Source organism: Nicotiana tabacum, chromosome 14, assembly GCF_000715075.1.
Source record: "Nicotiana tabacum cultivar K326 chromosome 14, ASM71507v2, whole genome shotgun sequence".
Classification (NCBI taxonomy): Eukaryota; Viridiplantae; Streptophyta; class Magnoliopsida; order Solanales; family Solanaceae; genus Nicotiana; species Nicotiana tabacum.
The window spans coordinates 116,382,075-116,398,713 of record NC_134093.1 but is presented as its reverse complement, the minus strand read 5'-3'; the positions used below and the strand labels follow the sequence as shown (position 1 = coordinate 116,398,713).

General features: G+C 37.4%; 1 protein-coding gene across 1 annotated transcript; it reads right to left on the bottom strand.

Annotated features, from left to right (window-relative positions):
• Positions 1 to 3,985: 3,985 nt before the first annotated feature.
• On the bottom strand, positions 3,986 to 11,557 carry LOC107761284 (protoporphyrinogen oxidase, mitochondrial-like). The gene is made up of 19 exons (XM_016579501.2): positions 11,273 to 11,557; positions 11,139 to 11,178; positions 10,125 to 10,260; positions 9,936 to 10,001; positions 9,751 to 9,801; positions 9,568 to 9,624; positions 8,571 to 8,641; positions 7,744 to 7,780; positions 7,529 to 7,594; positions 7,217 to 7,257; positions 6,901 to 7,033; positions 6,250 to 6,429; positions 6,018 to 6,092; positions 5,545 to 5,668; positions 5,354 to 5,462; positions 5,178 to 5,252; positions 4,970 to 5,076; positions 4,543 to 4,681; positions 3,986 to 4,318 (listed from the first exon to the last, which is right to left on the bottom strand). Exons 1-18 carry the CDS (start codon positions 11,301 to 11,303, stop codon positions 4,569 to 4,571), a joined length of 1,512 nt encoding a protein of 503 aa, XP_016434987.1. The 5' UTR covers positions 11,304 to 11,557; the 3' UTR covers positions 3,986 to 4,318; positions 4,543 to 4,568.
• Positions 11,558 to 16,639: the final 5,082 nt, after the last annotated feature.

Sequence of the window (16,639 nt, the reverse complement as noted above, 5' to 3'; positions counted from 1 at the left end):
CTAAAAAATAGATATCCAACACTATTGTCATTCCTAGTGTTGAATTGAATTTCTTTTATTAGCATTAGTATTGATTTGAACTTCATTTGACTTATTACCTTTATGGGCTATGTTACACCATGTGCGTCCTAAGGTGACATATAATGAATATGAGACTTGTTAATCATGATTTAAATGAGTTTAAAGTCATAATATGACTATATATGATATTTGGATAAAAAATATAAAGTTTGGGAAAAATCGGATTTAAGTTGCGGAAAAACCGACTAAGGATTTGCCTTGTAATAGAGCTTTTTGAGAAATAAATTTCGTGTGTTATATGAGGTCTTTTTGGGACATATTATATACCAAATTGAAGGTCTTTAAATGTAATTTCTAACGCTATTAATCGTTCATTCATACGACATCCGGATAAAAAGATATAATCGTCGAAAAATGGGCCAATGCGAGGGTGTCAAGCTAGCACCTCTTTGACTTTTTAAAAGTTGATATATAGGTCTTAACTCGTCTCTCTTCATTTTTACATAGAACCCAACTAGAGAACACCATAAAACCTATCCTTGAGCTCTCTAATAGGGTTTCGAAGAATACTAATATCCCAGGTACGAAATCGAGAAGCGATAACATCAGAACGATCCCTACGACGTAAGTATCATTAGACTGCCTCTCTTGTTTCTTTGCCGTTCGAGTTTTGTAAGGTACTTCATAGTTAAAAAATATCTAATTTCTGTATTTAAGTGTTTAAATATCAAGGAAGGTTGATAAATTAGTTTTCTAATATTTAGAACTCACGGGACAGTGATCGAAAGCCGTGAGTTCGATTTATTTCACTTTTAGTAGATTGTTTTGTAGTCCACTCGTATTGGCCTATTGTGTTGTTGATTTATGGAGTTTGGAATGAGGAAGGGCGTGGTAAAATGCCACATGTGGTAGGGTAGTAGGCTGGTCGCTCGTCGTTGCAATTTCAGGCTAATTGATAACTTATTGATTGGATATGTTATGGTATATTTGGGGGTTTTGTTGTATTGAAGGTCCCGAATTGTAGTTGGGTTGTTTTTTAGTTGCTGATTGTATTGTGTTTGTATCTCGACTATAGTAGGCTTGAGGGAGCAGTGAAATTAGGGGAAATGCTGCCCGTTTTATTTTAGAATCGAGTTATCATTTGAGATACGTGATATACCCCCGCCATATAAGTTGTACACGTATTTCTTTGTTATAGGGTTGGCGCGCTAGTTGTCATAAGCTTGTTTTTGAGTTGCATTGACGACTTGAGGTATGTTAAGGCTATCCCTTCTTTCCTTTTGGCATGATCCATATAATACAACGAAACAAGTAAGCACACAACTTTCATAAATAATTTTATTCTTAGAAGTACTAAGGTTGCCTAGGTTCTGGATTCCTCATATGTCCTACTATCATATCGTCTGTTCATGGGTCTCATGACATTCCGAGAGATTTTATTGACTTACTTCATTACGCACCACCACCTGATCAGCTGGTATAGGTTTATGACTTCGCCTACAGAGGCTGAGATAATATGATGGGATGCCCTCAGAGGCTTGATGATGTTATGTACGCATATACATATGCATGATATGATATTTATACGCATATACACGACATTATAAATATTTTATGATTCACAAAGCTATTCAGACTTACAGGTTGAGTCTTTTACTCTATGCTTCTTTCATGTCTGTTATATATTAATTTTTATGCCTTACATACTTGGAACATTATTCGTACTGACGCCCCTATTGCCTGAGGGCCTGCGTTTCATGCTTGAAGGTGCAGGTAGACAGGCTGACGGTCCCCCATCTTAGGATCCCTGCTCAACGAGAGTTGGTGTGTTCCATTTGACCCGTAGCTGCTATTGAGTTTTGGTACGATACTTTTGTATATATATGGGTATGACGGGGCCCAGTCCCATCCTTTATACAGTTGTACACTCTGTTAGAGGTATGTAGACAGTCATGTATAGTTGGATAGTATGTGACCTTGTCGGCTCGTCCTACCGTATTCCGTATATATATATATATATATATATGGCATGTTTTCCCACGTATGTTGTTCATATGAATCAGTAGTTTATTTCCAGACGTTATGCATGACCTACACTTATTTCATGTTTATATCTTAGATGAATGCTTAGGGGTGTTCGATAGATAGAACTCGGGCACTCGTCACGGCCCATCGGTTTGGGTCGTGACAGGCAATAAAATTTATTGGACCATTCAAGAATGTTAAGTCCAAACTTTAAATAATACTTTTAAAGATAAAACTGTGAACAAGTTTAAGAAATATTTTTAAATTATATTACAATAAATATTTATATGTATAAATATTTTTTTAAATTGTATAAATGTAATGTCGAGTTGGGTTTGTTTTGGTTTGACTTTTTTTAGTTAAAACCAAACCAATTATGGTCGGGTTTTTTTTTCCAACACCAAACCACAATCGAATTTGTTTTTCTCGATTTTACTCGGATTATTGAATTGGTGTAATTTATCGGTTTTCTTTGTACACCCCTAAGCATCACGGTCACCGGTAAAATACTTGTAGTTTCTATATTAGTTAATGTCATGTTTGAAACATAATTTGACTTCTACAATTTCTTTTTAAATTTTAACGTAAATATTGTCCAGAATCCTATTAGTGAGTATTAGGGAGCAGGAGGTCCACAGAGATGGAAGAAAAAAGGTATAAATTTGCCCATTTATTATTCGAAATTGTTTAATTTACCATTGATTCCATTCATACACCTGTCGTTCACAAATTTTTTTACTTTTTTTTTACGATAAAAATAAGATTAGACGACGAGTGTAACAGAAGATAAAATTACAGAAAATGCAGGAGCAAATTTAAATATATTCCGAAACCAAGAAGTGGAATGAACGTATTGATAATGAGAGTGGGGTATGCCTAGGATTGTAATTTATTTGGTTTTGGACGCTTCCGCCGACTTTACAGATTTATACAAACTTACTTGAGAAATTTGGGTGGTACGTTAAATAATTGGAATCAAAAGGTGTCAATAATCTTATGATATGTTTCATCTTTTTCGATTGAATATTCAAAATTCGTTCACGGGGGAGCAAAACTCTACAGCGTACAAAATAGCCTTGTTTAGAGATTTAGAGAAACTCTTGTTAAAAGAACCACTAATTTGTTTCTAAAGACAATAGATTTAGGACCGTCCTCGTATAAAAGACCAAAATCAAATGTATTAACATACCTAAATTTTAGATGTTACCAATATATTCCCCCTTTTAAATAGACTCGTAAAGTGAATTGTGACTAAGCCCGTTAAGACACTGGACATAAGAATTTTTTCACTTTTATTCGCAATTAGTGTTTAACCATAAAATTTTTAATTTTCACGTGAAGATGAATTTTGAAATTTTTCGAAAATTTAAAAAAACTTTAAAAAGTCGTTTTTCAAAATTTTCACTCAAATCACTCACAAAACTTCAAAAACAACCCAAAATTATATCCATGTCCAAACACCATTCTAATTTTCAAATACTATTTTCACTTGAATATTTTTTTTATTTTATTTTTTTTGGAATTTTACAATTCTTATGTCCAAACACCCACTAAATTATTCAAATACCAAGGTCCAACTGGGCAGACGACAAAACTGTTACTAACAATCTCCTTTTCATTTTCGCTAATTACTAGGAGGACCATTTTATCTCGACTTTGGAGTCACGTGGTACACAGACCATGCCTTTATTGAAAACCACGAAATACTTAGACTAGTTATTGCTCTTAAAAGGAACTTGTGAGCTTAAAGATGGTAATTTTGAGTATCTATAGATTAGTTGTTGGCAAGCTCGCTCACCACTCACCATTAGGCCATTCAGGACTAAATCATGAGAGTTGATTACATTTGAAATTGACTCATTTATTAAGTTAATCATACCACGAACCACACGTTTCTATAAACCGTGCCCGACCCTTGTGAATAACAACTAGATGGTCACAAAATAATGAGGTGGTAGGATTAAATATTGAGAAACATGACCAGAAATGTAAGGCTGCTGATCTGCAGAGGAATTGAGCAGTTAAGAAGGCAACTCGCTTTGGGGGGGTAGGAACCATTTTACAAATTTCATTAGAGACGAGAGCAGCAAAAGGCCTATTTTTAACTATGCTAAAGATTCACAACATCTATTAGTAACAGCTAACAGAAGAATATGCGCGGAGAGCCTTTTGCGGAAATACAACTGTCCATAAAGGACTGGTTTACTGCTTGAGCTACATGTCAAAGTTGCATCTCGCGATATAAGTTAAACAATTTTAGCAACCTAGCAAGCTGCAGGAAATAAGTATTTTAATTGAGATGCAATTAGTAATCAGAATCAGGAAATAAGCAATATTGCACAAGAAAAGCAGTCACAAAGTTGGATACATGGAACTTGTACTCAAATTGGAAGGAGAGGAGAAAATGAGGTGGAGGAAAGGAAACATCTTGTTTCCGCTACAGCAAGATGAAATTATTGAAGTATACTATAACTAGTGAGAGAGAGAGAGTGTTACCTGCAAGAGATGATATAACAAGATCATCACTGGTTTTTGGTGTCAGCTGACACAGACTCAAGATATGATATAACAAGATCTGCTGCGTTGCATCCCGAAGATAATGCTTTGCCAACTGACAATCCCCCCTTGTGGTTACCTAGCCTTACAGGAGACATGTTAAAGTACAGCGGCAATAATTTATTTTAACTGGGATTTAAGTCAGTGGAAAGTCAGCTTCAGCTTTCTTGCCAAGTAAATCAATATGAAGCCAGCATATGCTAGGCTAAAGAATTCTACGAGCATACATAGCTTTTACTAAGTTAAAGGTTACATGATACATGGCCTCTAGCAGAGAGTAATTTATGAACCTTCCTCGTCGAAAGAAGCTGCATCAACGGGAAAAAATGGAAGATGCTATTTCAAGGAAAGAAAATAGAAATATTACCTGCATAGAATAAACCAGGAAGGTTTTTCTCCATTTTGTCAATTGCATGTAGGACTGAATCATAGTTATGCCCATACAATGGAAATGCTTTACTCCAGTATAGATGACTACAATTAAAGAAATAGCCAGCTTTTCAGAATCTCAACCTTTTCAAACCAAAGCCTACATATGCTGAATTAGATCAGCTATATACTAGGAATTCACGTACTTCACATATGTTGGCTCTCCTTCAGCTCCCAACAACTGCTTAAGGTCAGAAGTTACTATCTCTTTCAGCTCAGTCCTGTGATTACAGGAATATAGTTACATACTGAAGCATCATCATTAAAATTTAGTAGGAATGAAGTAAAGCAGATTACAACAAAATTGAAAAAGTTTAGAAACCTTGAGGCTTTTGCGAGTTCTCTATTTCGGCTTCCACCAACAAAAGTAGTATAAAGATAAACATTGTTGGGTGCCCGATCTGGAAACATCATACAAGAGAAGAGGGTGCCTGCATGCGGTGCAGAAGTAATAAGGGCACAACACTTTCTAGTTGTTATACTGCACTTTTTAAACTAATGTGTTTGCATTACCTAGTGTCTTGAGACCATGTTGTTGCTCCTTGGAAGGTACAAGAACTCCAAAACCCTCAAGGGGATGCTTTACATTTTCCCTCTTAAATGTGGTTATAACAACAGATAGCGGTACATAATCAACCTGCACATCATACGCTCAGCTAGACCGCAACAGTGCCAACGAACATAACAGTTCATACACATATACACAGTACAGAACATATAGCTTCAGATTCAGTCCTCCATATAATATCTCTTCTCAAGACACAACGACGGAGAATAGGAGTCCAAGTAGATAGTGTTTGTGCACCTTTTTCCTCTTGGAAATGAGACCAACTTACTTTGCATGTTCACTTTTCAAAGCATTAACTGAGGAAATGAGTGAATTTCCATGTGGAAACACATTTTGATTTGTCGAAATGAGGTTAATTTCACATAACAAGAATGTCTATACTATACAGTTAACACCAAAAAGCCACAGAAGCACAAACCTCAGGAAGAAAGTTGAGTAGAAAAGGATTTCCTCTCTTAGCAATCTTCATACCCTTAACATCACAGAGTGGGGCCTAATTTACAGAAGCTTAGTCAATAACGGCAACATTTGACATCTGCACAGGACTCGGGTATTTACAAGAATTGAGCAATCACATGTCATGAACTGAGCTTGAGTGAAGCTAGTTGTACAAAAGCAAATACAAGGACTCAATCAATCCAGTGTCTCACCGTCATAATTACAGCATCAAATGATTCTTCTTCTGATTGCCTTTTGTGTGGTGAGGCAGAAATAATTGACCAGCTATCTATCGCAGAGTCCTCATTACAGCTACAAGATAATTCCAGAACTCTAGAGTTTAGCCTAAGTTCATCTTCTCTGAGATCTTTGCATATTGTGTCAGTAAGTGTCTGTAAAGCATTTGGATGAGATAACAGTAAGATGAAACATGACTAAGAGAAATCACAGGATCAAGATTCTATAAGACATAAGTGATGCAAGTAGTTGACTGCCCATTATATCTAGCTCTCACCCACAGAGATATAATTTATCATTAAGAATAAATTTTTCATGAATAACAAGGCCCAAAGAGAAAGACTATGAGAATTTGGTCGAAGTAGTCAAGTTTGGTATATCATCCCTTTGTACCTCCTCTTTTGCAGAAACTTAAATGTATGAAATCACCCAAACAGGGCAAGAAATACATCTCAGAACTAGTGTGTGAAGTTCATGTCGAAATGTTAGACAAGTCATCTCTGGGGCCAAATGGATGGATGACCTTCAAATAATACATGATGCATAAATAATGGGGGTATAATCATTTAAATTTTCTGCCCTTCACCTTCAATGCATGAAGAAAAAAAGAATTAAAGTATACTGACTTGCATCCCGCCCAAGAAGGAAAAAGATCCCCGCTGGCGCTTCTTATTTGCTGAAGTCTTCGGTGGTCCTTGCTTCTTTTCCTTTTTAGGTGATAACTTAGATCGAATTGCCCCAACTATGACTGAGCCAAACCTAGCAAGTAATGACACCAAATGCCATAAGAGGGCTATTTGCATGATAAAATGAATTTGCTCAACGAACTGCATTCTCAATCAACAGGACGATTTTTACAGTAGCACCTCTCCAACGGTAGGACAAGAAAGCAAGGAGAATGATTGCCAACCCATGTGATGGCAGAAATTTGAACGTACATACCTTTTCTCTAAATTCCACAACTCTGGAAATGAATGGTGCATCTGTTTCAGAGAGAGGGAGAAAAATGAAATTTGACTCGTAGCAAGAATGATGTTTAGATGACAAGTCATGACCTGAATCTAAGGCTCTTGAAATAAACTAGCTATATACCAAGTTCACATTATCCTACCCCATTTTTCCTTTTATACTTGAATGTAGTTTGAGATATTCAGTAAGTATACAAAGGCATGTTGACCTCATTATCTTACCCTCTGTGATGTTTGTTGAAAGAAATATAGGATGGACAAACAAGTGGTATAAATGAATACTCACTGAAAGCGAGTTAGGATCACCACCACACGTTCCAGCAACAAAAGGGTCAATCAGATAGTCAACAACCTAGCAGGTAACAAGTAAACAAATGGATGTTCATGTATAACTGATATTAAATTAAAGTTATTCTATACATAGCGAGATTTTCTTTTGTGATGGAATGTCAGAAGATTCGAGGGACGTAGAGATAAAGTCAATCAAAGGTGAGCAAAGACCTCCTTTCCAAAATGACGCTGGAAGAATCCACTGACACTGCATATAATATGGAAAAGTATCACAACCATGTCAATTTAACTTGCCTCTATGCTTTATTTGGAGGTCGAATGACTACTAGATTGAGAAGGCATACTGGACCAAGAAATGTACTTATCACTATGAGCAAGAGCAAGCGAATCTGATGCAGCTAATAAGAAAATCACCTTCAGAATGTAGATTATGAAATCGCTAACATTTCTATGCAGACACTATAGTGGTAATTGCTTCTATAAACAATGGGAAGAGGCTAGATTTCAAAAGGACGGATTAACAGAAAGCGTATGCACAACGCTAGCTTGGATAGAATATCTTATATTTATTAGAAAAACATTTTCCTCCGAGTTCAAACACATCATCTGATCATAAAAGCTGCAAACTCAACAGAGTAAAATACATAAGCAATAAGCTGAAGACCATTGAAATGTATATGAGGCTAGAATGGGGTGGTAACATGTCCCAAATTTGATAGCAATTTACTTCTGGATGCTGCAATGTGAACAATCCTATGCATTGAAACGACCACATAAATTGGACAGAGGAAACCAGTTTCAGTCTGCAGACCAAACCCGAAAATGTGGAATTGACAGATGCTCTACAATTCGAGAACTCAATTGAAATCCACATGCAAATTCAATTTTTTGTTTCTCTAGAACAGCAAGTATGTATTAAACAACTAATAAAAAATTTGGACCTCCAAGATGTCTAAACAAAAGAACTACTAAACATGAAATGAAGTAGCATCAGAAAAGCGTGGAATTTCATGGAGAGGTTGAACCGCATCATATACCTTTCGTGTGAGTCAGACACCTTCGAGAGGTTTTTATTCTTCCATAAAAGTGGCTCCAAAAGCAGCTGTAGCTGCAGTTATGAAGCTACTTTATAAGACAATATTTTTGAAAATTAACCATCATCGCTTACAAAAGGATAGAAGAAAGAAATGAGATATAAGATGAAAACTGAATGTACAGATGGTAAATACATTTTTATGAAGTGTTTTCACTGCAGTATCCACTATTAATAATCACTTCAAGTCCCATGTCATGATATACATTGAATTCAAGTTATTCTGTGATGTGATCTAAGTGCAAAAAGCTATATACTATTTTGAACTCCAAAAGAAAACTTCCAAGGTTGAATCCGAACTTCAGAAACCAATATGTTCAGAATATGATATTATAGTAGTGTCTCTGAATCACATAGACCCAACCATATCTGTTCCCTGGTATTTGGGTCTACGTATCAAGAAATCACCTAATTGGATAAAGCTTTTTTAAGAAGAAACATATTTCATGATATTTCCGAAATTAATCAAAAGCCCCAAGTATATTTGCCCCAACAAACTGTTGATTGATAGAAATGATCACCTAAAGGTACATAGGCTAGGTTGCCAAAGTTACACTTATTAAACTTCTTAATTATTCTGCAGGCAGTTTACCATGTCTTTCTTGAAATCACTATAAATAAATTCTAAATTTTTGAAACAGCAGGACAACAAAGAATTTAAACTGCATTTTAAATACAGTTGAAAGGATCTATAAAGAAGCTATATTTCTTTTTACAAGAAATAATTTTGGTGCACGACTCTCGCTAAGCTATGGTAAAGATAAGCTCATGGCTCAAACAGGGTTAGCAACGAGACTTGAAGATATGGGATTGCAACTCACATCGAGCCACATATGATGTTTCATAGATACTTCCTAAAGGAGCAACTTGACAGATGCAACATGAACTTAGCAAAATATGTATCTAAATCAGAAAGATAGGATGACCGACGACCAACATACCTTTGATCCAGTGGAAAGAAAATTGCTTTTGATCAGGTCAATTGGATTTGAAGGTAACTGAAATTAAAAATCTAGCTTAGGACATGATTAATCATAAAACTCCTAAAACACCATATCAGAAGAATGCAAGTGACGCTGAGAAGGAACATGCAAGTCAACAAGCTTGCCATGGGCCAATCTTACCAGTACAGGAGTACCATTTCTGGCAATGTAGCGCTTGTTCTGTGAAAGTGGCTGCAGAGTGAAAGCATGGAAAAGTACTTCTCATCAAACCTTCCAATGTTCTATAGCTTATTCAACAGGACAAAAGATGAACCAAAGCCTTTTTTTATAAGGTAACGACACATAATAAAAGCAGAAAGCCTTACAAATTGTTGCTTTTCTCGGAGTCCAAGAGAATCAATCAAAAATGTAACATCACCTTCACTTTCAGTCTGCAAAATGTCAAAAGCCACTTGTTTACTATAATCAGAACAGAATATCTAAGTTGGAAACAGAGAATCGGGAAGTCCACTGACATTCACAGAATTTCAATGGAAATTTAGAAATTAACAGACCATAGTATTTGCCCCTTCATCCCATATCAGGCCATCTTGGCTCACACTTCGTAACTTCCCTCCAGCTCTCCCTTCTGCTTCGAATACTGTCACATTCAAGCCGTGGATTTTTAACTTGTATGCTGCAGCAAGCCCACTTGAATATGAAATAAGTTAGCGGCATCTTGAAAGAATAACTTGAAAAGTAAAGGATCAAAAAGGAAAACAAAAATTAGAAAATGATACACATTATATTGCAACGCCATTTTTAAGCTCGGGAAATATAGCTGAACAATAATTTTATTTTATTTTAAAAAGTAATGAACTCAGTTATGTCACAAATGGAAGGCCTCAATTTACTCTACCATAGTCTTAGAATATTCTACTTTCAAGTGAAGACATATTTGCTTTCAGATTGAGATCTGGGATTAGAGTTTCAGCTTTAAGTTATATCAATTGACCATATACAAAATATGTTCAGTGTCTTTAACCGATTGTACCAGGGTTGTGTTACTAAATTCACGCGTCGATGGGCTCTTAATTTTCCTGAATGTTAATTTACAGCATCAATCCATAAAATTTAAACCTTTTATAGTTTAATACCAGAAAAAGGTTCAACAGCAAATATGATCAGTCAACATCGCTTCAATTAATTATCAAATATGAGGCATCTAATTATAACGTAAAACTAAATAACTTTGAAGTTTGAATGAACATAAACTTGCATTCTTAGCTATATTATCCACGAGCAATGACAAAAGAATAGCAAAACTCGGTAAAATTAACTTTTTTTTTTTAATTATCAGTAAAACTAGGTAAATTTAACTCATGAGATGGAACAATTGCAGAAACTAGAACAGCAGAACATGCAAGACAGGAGTAATTTACGGAATAACAATTGCAAAAGCTACAGAAGCAAAATTTGAAAGAGAATAGACCAATTGCAAAAGCTACAGAAGCGAAATTTGAAAGAGAATAGAACAATTGCAAAAGCTACAGAAGCAAATTTGAAACAGAATTGTAAAATCAACACACCTGACGCCGGCACCAATGACTGCGACTCTCTTCGCAGAACCTACAGAAAATGAATAATTTTTCCTTCAATTTTGCTTGGAGTATAAATTACAAATAAAATAATATATGGTATGAGAAGGGAAAGAGAGATTTACTGTGTTTATCTTCTCCGGCAGAAGGAGCCATATCCTGGTTTCGATAATCTCCAAATGGGAAATGAACCCGAGCTGAAGTGTTTTGCAAGCTATGCTCTTAAGTGTGTGTTTAACACCTTAATTCTGCAAATTTGCTTTAAGAATGAAATGGTTTTGATTATCCAGATTTTAATCCTCACTCAATTGATTTGCCGATGATGTGACTTGTAAATCGTATGCGGTCAATGCTAACTTATAAATTCCATGCACTGAATTAAAAATGGCGCTCCACATATGCTAAACTTATAAATCGCATTCACAGTATGCAATTTATAAATCGCATTCACCAACACTACTAAATCTTATTTGGTAATTCTACTTGTGGGGTCTCGCGAGTTTAGAATGTAAGCATAACTTACCTCTATCCGGAGGATAAAGAGGTTGTTTCCGGAAGACACAAAAAATCGTAAGAGACAACAAATAAATGGAAGGGGTAACACAATACAATAGAAAACGAAAGAAAAAAAAAGTGTGAACACAACATAACCCACCAGCAGTCCTAGATCAAACACTATCAGACTAGTCGGTACAAAGAGGAAAAACGATCGACTACCCCCTAACCTACAACCCTAACGCTCGACCTCCACACCTTCTCATCAAGAACCATGTCCTCGTATATCTGAACCCGCATTATGTCATGTATGATCACCTCACCACAATACTTCTTAAACGTATCTACCTCCTTTCATACGTGCCAAAGTCAACCGCTCACACCTCCTAACTAGGGCATTTAGTCTTTTCCTCCGCACGTGCCCGAACCATTTAAGTCTCGCTTCTCGCATCTTGTCGTCCATGGGAGCCACGCCCACCCTCTCCCAAATATCTTCATTCCTAATCTTATCCAGCCTAGTTTACCTGCACATCCATCTCAACATCCTCATTTCTGCTACTTTCATCTTCTGAATATGTGAATTCTTTACTAGCCAACACTCAGCCCCATTCAACATGGACGGTCTAACCACCGCCCTATAGAACTTACCTTTAAGTTTCGGTGGCACATTTTTGTCAAACAAGACTCCAGACGCTAACATTCATTTCATCCACCCCACCATAATGCGATGCATGATATCCTTATCGCCCCCTGAATAATTGACTCTAGGTACTCGAAACTTTCTCTCTTGGGGGTGACTTATGAGTCAAGCCTCACTTCCACGTGTGCTTCCCTCGTTACGTCGTTGAACTTACACTCCAAATATTTCGTCTTAGTCCTACTCAACTTGAAACCTTTAGATTTTAGGGTCTGCCTCCATACCTCCGGTCTCTCATCAACGCCGCCTCGCATCTCATCAATTAGAATTATATTTGTCACGCCCCAAAACCGAGGAGTGCGATCGACGTTCAATCGAGTGAACCCGACCGAGCAAGCCTGTTAGATTTTTTTCTACCCAAACTCATCCACAAATGGAGATAATACATATTTTCATTAATTAGACAAAAAGGTGATCATGTCTAAAATACTAATTCATTACCAATAATTTTCATCATTTTTAAAGTCTCAAATGGGACAAGTTATACAACTACAACATAACATAGTTTGTCTTTTCCAGTACCAATACACAACCCACACTATGTTTGCGGAACCTCTATAAATAAAGAAGAGTACAATGATAATGCCGGCAACAAGGCCCCGGCTATACCTCAAACAAAATATACAAAGAACAAAGATACATGACCCCGGGATGAAGTGAGGCTCACCAAGTCAACTAGGAAGAAGGTGTGTTGCTATCACTGATTAATATCTCATGTTATGGAACCACATGCATCCATTTAAAGATGCAGCGCCCCCGACAAAAGGGACGTTAGTACAGTCGAATAGTACTAGTATGAAAATCAAACACCAATTTAAGAATTTAGAAATACAATTTGAATATGATGAATCAGGGCGACAATAGAATAATATAGATAACCGTTTAAACCAGAGCAAGCTTATTAAGAGCTATCAATAACATTTATATGATTTAAGATGAGATCCTATATAACCATCTTCACACAAAGCGGCCCCGCCGCCTCACCCGATGTATGCAGGTGGAAGTGTATGTACAATACCATAACTCTACTCAAGCGACCATGTCGCCTCACCCCAGTATATACGGGTGGAGGTATAACCACAGTACCAAGAACCTACACAAAGCGGCTATGCCGCCTCACCCCAATGTATGCGGCTGGAAATGCATCAACGATACCAATACCTACACAAAGCGGCTATATCGCCTCACCCCCAATATATATACGTGGGTGGTGGTGCAACAACAATACCAAATCATACACGAAGCGGCCCTGCCGCCTCACCCCAATATATGCGGATGGAGGTGCAATAACAACGCCAAAATCATACACAAAGCGGTCTTGCCGCCTCATCCCAATATATGCGGGTGGAGGTGTAACAACAATATCAAAATCATACACAAAACGGTCATGCCGCCTCACCCTAATACATGCGGGTGGAGGTGTATCACAATCTCAATCTCTACACAACTTGGCATAATAACTTTCACATAAATCACGACTCGAAATTATAACATGTGGATACGCAATCCATAGTTTGGAACACATCCTCAATTTATAATGCAATATGATAAGAGCATTTGAAACACGAATTGAACATATATCTTTATCACAAAACTTATCGGAGTACTCGGTTTGTAATCAACATCTTGGAACTTACAAGGATAATGGGAATTCCAATTCTTAAAGAAGAGTTTATCCAACATACCTCAATTGAGCTTCCTTAAACTCTAAAATATTATGGAATTCTTAGAAACTTCAATCTGTTTTAGAAATATAACAAATTAAACCAAAATTAGGAAGATGATCATAGTTCTAACTCATTTGAGCATTTTATCAAACACTAGGTGTGCATAAGGTTTCAAGGTCCTTTTATGGAAGATTTCATCATCCCACAATCCAATATTTACCATTTTTAACTCAATAATCTTCCTACACCCCTTGATAACACATGTATGTAAATTAAATAACTCTCATGCCCAAAACATTATCTTGCTAATTACCCATTTCTAGACAAATTCGAAATCGAGGGTTAGGGTGTAGAATCTTACCTCTAGGATGAAGACCTAGTGAATTTTCCTTCTTAATCTTCCAAAACTTGAGCAAGAATTGAAGAACAATTATTGAAAAATACCTTCTCACTCTATGGCACTCTCTCTAACTCTAAAATATTAGATTATAGCTCAAAATTGGCTCAAAGAGTGTATTTAGCGAATTAGGGTCGGGTTTTAAAAACTAAAAAATGGAGCTCCGGAACAAGGTCTGCGATCGCATAACCGATATGCGGACCGCATATCGGTCGCATAATCGGTGATCAAAACAGCCAAAAATATGTCCGTGTCTGCGATCACTATGCGGCTCGCAGACCTGTTTTGCGGTCGCATAATGAATCGCAGACTAGTTATGCGGTCGCATAGTCGACCGCAAAATTTCATCCAAACTGGCCCACTCCTGCCTCACTTCTGCGGCCATTATGCGGTCCGCAGAGTGATTCTGCGGTCGCATAATGGACCGCAGAAACGCATTTTTTTGCCAAAAAAATTCTTTACTTTTCGGTGCATTGTTCAACCCAAAAAGTCCGAGCCGCGGCTCGCAAGCTCCTTGCGAATAATTTCTAAAATCCTCAAATACGTATGCCTAGTCCGGCACCATGAAACAGTATTTTTCTTTTTGTAAAATTTTACGGGGCCTTACAATATCATCAGCGAATAACATACACTATGTCACCTCCCCTTTAACATGGTGTGTTAGTGTATCCATTGCGAGGGAAAATAAGAACAGGTTGAGTGCAAATCTCTGGTGTAACCCCATAACTACTGGAAAAAGCTCGGAGTCACCTCCCACGGTCTTAACCCGAGTCTTAGCTCCATCATACATATCCTTTATCACTCTAATGTAAGATATTGATACACCTGTCATCTCCAGACATCTCCAAAGAACGTCCCTATGGACCTTGTCATACGTTTTCTCTATGTCAATAAACATCATTTACAAATCCCTCTTCATATCCATGTACTGGTCCACCAACCTCCTGATAAGATGGATAGCTTTCGTAGTAGAACGACCATGCATAAAGCCGAACTGGTTTTCTGATATAGACGCCGGTCTCCTTACCCTTCCTTCCACCACCCTCTCCTAAACTTTCATGGTATGACTTAGTACCTTGATGCCCCTATAGTTGTTACAATTCTGGATAGCACATTTGTTCTTGTACAACGGAATCATCGTACTCCATCTCCACTCACCTGGCATCCTCTTCGTCCTAAAATAACATTAAACAACCTAGTCAGCCATTCCAAGCTTGCTCTACCCACGTACCTCCAAAATTTTACCAGAATTTCGTCTGGTCTGGTAGCTCAGCCCCGACTCATCTTACCAATAGCTCCCGCGACCTCCTCAACCTTAATACGCCTACAGTACCTAAAGTCTTGGTGATTCTCGGAGTGCCCCAGTTCCCCTAGCACGATGTCTCTATCCCCCTCTCATCATTCAAAAGTTTATGAAAGTAAGTCTGTCATCTCCACTTAATCTGGGCCTCTTTCATCAATACTCTACATTCTCGTCTTTGATGCACCTCACTTGATCCAGGTCACAAACCTTCCTCTCTCTCGCCTTGGCCAACCGATATAACTTCTTGTCCCCACATTTGACCCCCAGTTTCTCATACAGCCGACCAAACGCTGCAGTCTTAGCCTCTGTGACCGCTAATTTTGCCTTCTTCCTAGCTTCCTTACATTTTTCTCTGTTCGCTCTCCTCTGTTCCTCATCGATGCTCTCCACTAACTTAAGGTACATCGCTTTCTTTGCTTTCACTTTACCTTGGACCACGTTATTCCGCCACTAGTCGCCTCGGTGCCCGTCAGAGTAACCCTTCAAGACCCCTAACACCTCTCTCGCCGCCTTCATTATACAATCCATTATCGCTGTCCACATAACGCTAGCGTCCCCACTACTCCAGGATGCCATAGCCGTCAGCCTTAGCATTCTCCTTAGTCAAGGCTCCCCACCTGATCCTCGGTTGCCCCCGTACAAAACTCTTCTTCCTCTTTATATATAACTAATATTTTTCAAAACTATGAATGCTCAGCACCTTATCTTAATATAAGTATATTTGACAAAATAGAAGATGAACTAAAGGGACTCATTTTCTTTCCTTTGTTTCGCTTGGAATAAAAGGAAAATAATAAGAAGTTTTTTGGGAATCTTACATAAATGTCCCAAATAAGTTTTAATTTACCAACCTCTAGCCATTAATCATAGACTTACCAAAACTAGCCAAACACATATTGAAATTGAAAACCTAAATAAGTAAGATTCTTTCTC